This window comes from Sabethes cyaneus, chromosome 3 (genome assembly GCF_943734655.1).
Source record: "Sabethes cyaneus chromosome 3, idSabCyanKW18_F2, whole genome shotgun sequence".
Classification (NCBI taxonomy): domain Eukaryota; kingdom Metazoa; phylum Arthropoda; class Insecta; order Diptera; family Culicidae; genus Sabethes; species Sabethes cyaneus.
The window spans coordinates 73908030-73913215 of NC_071355.1; the positions used below are offsets into that span (position 1 = coordinate 73908030).

The 5186-nt window shown below is 43.9% G+C and overlaps 1 protein-coding gene across 1 annotated transcript; it reads right to left on the bottom strand.

Moving 5' to 3' along the window:
- Positions 1-601: 601 nt before the first annotated feature.
- LOC128739722 (Fanconi anemia group D2 protein) lies at positions 602-4876 on the bottom strand. Its single transcript, XM_053835220.1, has one exon. The coding sequence runs from the start codon at positions 4874-4876 to the stop codon at positions 602-604; it is 4275 nt and encodes a 1424-aa protein (XP_053691195.1).
- Between the last annotated feature and the right edge of the window lie 310 nt (positions 4877-5186).

Here is a 5186-nt window from a genome sequence, read left to right on the forward strand (position 1 = left end):
ACCTTCGCTTACCTTTACCTTACCTTTATTTTGTTCGGTGGTTCCTCAGATCCGTTTTTGTTCCACTTCCCTTCTTCCTAGCTGTTGTCAAGCGAGTATCGAACGATTTTAAAACACTGTGAACAGTGCTTGGAGGAAATCCAAGCTTTTTGCCAAGTTTTCTTAACGAGAGATCCGGATTTTTATTGCGACCGCACACAATTACTTTTCGCACCTGTACTTCTTTCGACGCCATTTTACGCTGAGCGCTTGTAATAAAACAAGTGTTATATTTTCAGAAAGAACAGACATACGTCTACCGCTCTGTAAAATATTTCACTCATTGTTAATGTAATTCCAAAGCTGTGTGTGTTTAGGGGTGTCCAAATTTTGTTGCGAACAAGCCTTAAGTAAATAAGTATGTAAGCTAGTAAACCGTTCAGAGTCTTTAAAATTTCTAAACGAATGCATGAGTTGGATGTGGGTTATTAAGTAAAATCCATCGTAATTTATTCGACATGAATTCAGTTTATTATCGCAGGGTAAAGCTAACTGCTCAGATATTTAACTCACATTTTCAACTTAAAAATAGTATTACCGATGCCTTCTAGTGAAATCAATACTAAAAACAGTTACTCTGTGATGATTTCTCTTTCGAGTCGGTTCGACGTAGTAATCCAAGTTGCGGATTTCCAGCGCTTTCCTCATCACTCAGGAAGTCTCCAATATCTGAATCGGCACTCTCTTCTGCAAGCTCAATCTCGGAGCCCTGGGATAAGATTATTTCTCCGTTTATATCTTTGTTTTTCAAGTTACCCATCCAGAAGACCGACGCACATCCATTAGCAGTTAAGATGGCCTTTACGCTATAAATGAGCGTTTCCACTGTTTCCCTGAGGAATGGTATCTGTGCCGTTAAACTGTTGTCCTTAACATTTTTTGAGTAGCAGCAAATGTTATGTAGATACCGGGTACTGTGCTGTAGCGTGCTCAACAGATGACTTACTCGATCGGCTGATACTTTAAGGACATCTTCCAGCACTTTAAGACCGGTTTGCTGGAAAAGTTTCAAGCAGGTGTGAGAGTAGCGCATGTAGCATGCGTACATTTTCGAACTGTCCGCTTGCTTGGTTACCTCCGAGAAATGCTTTAGGATTTCACAGGTCTGTTCCCAAAGCACGAATTTCTGTACAGTGGTTCTGTTGGAGCGAATTCCTCCCTGGATGCACTTTATGAAGGCTTTAGATAATTCTCGGAACAGAGCTGGATAATGGATTCGCTGTAAGCCGGCAAAGTGCCGGTCATCATCTTTCGAGGCAACCAAATCTTCGCCCAAAGCTAGCGCAAGTTGTTTAATTTTGGGAAAATCTATCGTTGCTGTGAGACCTTCCAGTAGCGAAGACAGTTGGCCGCTGCTGCCGGATTTGGACTGAAACTTGGAGCAGATAAATTTCTGGCAGAATGTGCTAATGCTGGAGGATGTGCTCGTCGATGGGGCAATGCTTGCCAGGACAAGACCAAATTTGTATAGACAGCTGGCTGTATACAAATCTTTGAAGGCGTTTCTGTGGTTCAGTTCAGTTGCAAGAATGTCTTCGATTTGATCTTCGCTAGGTCGGAGAATTGTACGGGCGGGATTGACTATTTTGTGAAGTTTCTGTATGATAATGTCCAGTTGTTCTGGTTGCTGGAGTTTTGCTAGCTGTAGAATGGCAGTGAACAATCTTAGAGACCAGTTAAAGCAACAGTTGAGGGCTTTCAACTCAAGCTGCATGGTCGCGTCGGATGAGGATTTTATTTCGAGTCGTTTTGCTTTGATTTTAACGAAATTTGCGACGATATATTCAGTCACCGACAGAAGATCTTCCAAAGTGTAATTGCAGGTTAGTTTGGCCCTTGTGGAGACCTTGGATTCAACCGCACTAGTAACTGTATCTAGTAAAAAGCGGTACTCAGCAAGGCTGATGCTGGTTCCGATTTTATCATTCGGTAGAGTTTGACACAAATGCAGCGATTCCCGAAAGATTTGGATTGAACTACTTTCCATTAGTCTGAACCCCTTACGATGGCGCAGTAATGTTGTTTCGGTGTCGAATTCAGATAAATCTTCTGTTTTGCGCGGTTTTCCGGTAGCAGGCAGTTGCGTTTTAGTAGCATTAAGAGTGATGTTTTGCTTAGAGGTTGATTCTTTGGGAACATGCTTCGACGGTTTCAGCTGCACGGTGATAGAAAAATCGCACGTGGGTGGGTAATAATCGAAATCCACTTGACGCAGCAGTCCTGCCAGGCGCTGCTCCAAATCCACTAAAGCAGACAGTCTTTGTAGCACTTTTCGATGCATTAGGGTATCTTTCTGGGTGATGAAAGCGTTAATCAACTCACGGAACCAGTTTGCTACGTAAAAGTATGCATCCAGCAGCTGACGACAGATGTCCTCTTCATAGGTTTCTAGCAGGATTTTTTCCTCGGCTTCCTCGTAGAAGATTGGAACAATAACAGCACATCCCAGTAGAGCATTGATAGATTCAAGGTTGCCCTCGTAACGGATCGCTTGGAGGGTTTTCATCAATTTGAACATGGACAAAAAGAAGCACATCGACGAGTAACGGCTGTTGAAGGTCAGCATATTCTCAGCGATGTTGACAGCTATTGAGTATGCTTCGGTATTTGTGTTCTCTAAATCCGAGACATCATTGATGCATAATTTCTTTGCGTATTGTACGGGACCGCCAGATGGAATTTCTTCCACGATGAAATAGTTTTGAAAATCATTCGTTAAAACGTCACACAGCCATACGGAAAAAGCTTTCTCCGGTTTGCCAACATTGCGTGCGAAAGCTTGTAACATTTCTGCTAATTCGTCGTAACAGAGCGCGAGAATATCCGTCGATTCGTTGGATGATGTCAGCATCATATTAATCATGTTTCCTATTTCCCGACCGGCTGCGGTTGGAATGTCGCTGGCCGTTTCAATCGTCTTTTCCGAATCGAAGCTGCTGTTCAACTCTGAGCTAGTTGTGGACGAATTCTTTAACATGTGATGAATGAGGCAAACCACTCCTACGACACCTTTTTTCTTGATCTCCTTATTTGCACTCAACAATTGCTTTTTGATGATGATATTCAAGTCGTCCCATGTTTCATTACTCTCCAGTGGACTGTCGGGAATGCGTATTGCATCGCAAATTAACTCAACCGCCATCCGATACTGTTGCAACGTTAAATCCAGTGAAATTTCCATTATTTTTAACAGTACGTGAGCATTGTGCCGAATATCCGTTGGATAGTTTTCGTAGATAGTAGACAAAGCATCCATACAAACGGCGATCATGTGGTCATTACGTCGGCCTTCATTGATTAATGCCATCTCGCACATGAACCCGACCAGCTTGTTTAAAACCATTCGATTATTCATGCTGTCTGCTGAGAAAAGATACCCCATCGACTTCACACCGAATTCGCACACCTCACTTTGCCTTTCCTTCAAGCAACACTCGACAAAATCTAGCACTCCGTCGAGGTGCGTTTTGAGGACGCATCCAAAATTTCTCGTAAGGTCTTTCATGTGGGAAATAGTTACATGACCTTTTCTTATTTTGTTGATAAGCATTTTTTGAACCGTACCGCTCCGAATCTCATTTACTTTGAGCATCATCAGCATTATCAGCAAATCCAACGACATGTGTGACTCCTCGTCCGTCAACAGTCGACAATATTTAATCCACGATTCGTACAACAGAGTGGAAACGGTCAGCGCTTGTAGGATAAACTGAAAGATTTCTGTAAGGCACCTACTTGTGGGTCCGGAATCCTCGCGTAGTTGCACCAAACGTTCAATGACCTGCCGACTTAGCTGAATATTATCGTGCAGACCATCCAATTCGACACTGTTGAACTTAAGCAGGAATCTCACCAATATAGGAAAACTTTCAACGTCGCAACCACTCTCCACGTAATCCAGAATTTTTTGTCGTGTCGTCCGCAGAGTGCTGTTGTTCAAGCACATTTCACAAAACACCGTTACATTGGAGATCGTAAACAAATCACCAGCACGAGGAAACAGATCCAATATCCGCCGAAAGGCTGCATCATGTTTAGTAACATCAATTACATCCTCCAGTGAAACCATGGCCGCTTCCATCAGTTGTCTGTTTCGTCCAGATCGCTCAAGCACTCCAAAATAACGGTTGAATACAAACGTTCCGTGAGAGGTATGATCGATGAATTTGATTTGCGACAGCACCAAACCAGCCAAGCCGACCGCATCCACCGATTCCGATGCCGACCGCTCCACGTAATCAAACAGTAAACCGATCAGCTCAAGCTGCATGAAATCAACACACAACAACAACTTCATCAGGCTCTCCTGGACCGGTTTCCTTTCGTGCGTTGTTGGATTCTGCATCTGACAACATTCCAGCAATTTTCGAAATTCCTCCCGTTGGCGACTAACTTGCTCAACACCATTTACGAAATCTTTTACGTTTCGGGGAAACTCTGGACTGCTGCGAAGTATGGTCCGCAGCTGACGTACAAAAGCCAACGGTTCACAACGTAGCACGACTGACACTGGGTCATCCAACTCGAGAGCACATTTCAGCAGGACTGTTTCGTAGTAGTTCACCGGAACACGACGAGAGGTTCGGGCGCTTTGCGACTTCTGCAGATTGCTTCGCTGGGACAAGTACCGACGCTGACTGTTTAGCTGGCTGGCTGGAATAGAGAACTGACTGCCGAACGGGTCGTTTTCTTCCACATTTTCCGTTGGCTCGTTCAATCGACGCTGCTTTGGCTGTTGACCACTCGAGCCGGTACTTGCCAGCGACTCCGTCTCTTGGATCGTCACTAAATCTGACTGCTTCTTTGCCAGTAACGTGGACTTCCGATTTTTAAACATTATTTTTAAATCAACTGCGTTTTAACTCTTTTAACATTTAAAAACTCGAACACCTGAAAAACACCAGTCGTAAGCAAAAAAAAACAAAACCAAGACAAAACATGTACCGAACAACCGAACAAACCGCGCAAAACATTCGAGTGAGTTAGTGTAACCATGGCTGAACCTCTAGGTAAAAAAAAAGAAAAAAACATCAACGTCATTGGTTCTCCACCCCCACCACCGGGTGGGCTTAACCGTCAGTCGACCTAATCGCGCTATACCTACCCTGTCGTCTCGGTCTCGTTCGCCGTCAAAATGGCAGTGCAAG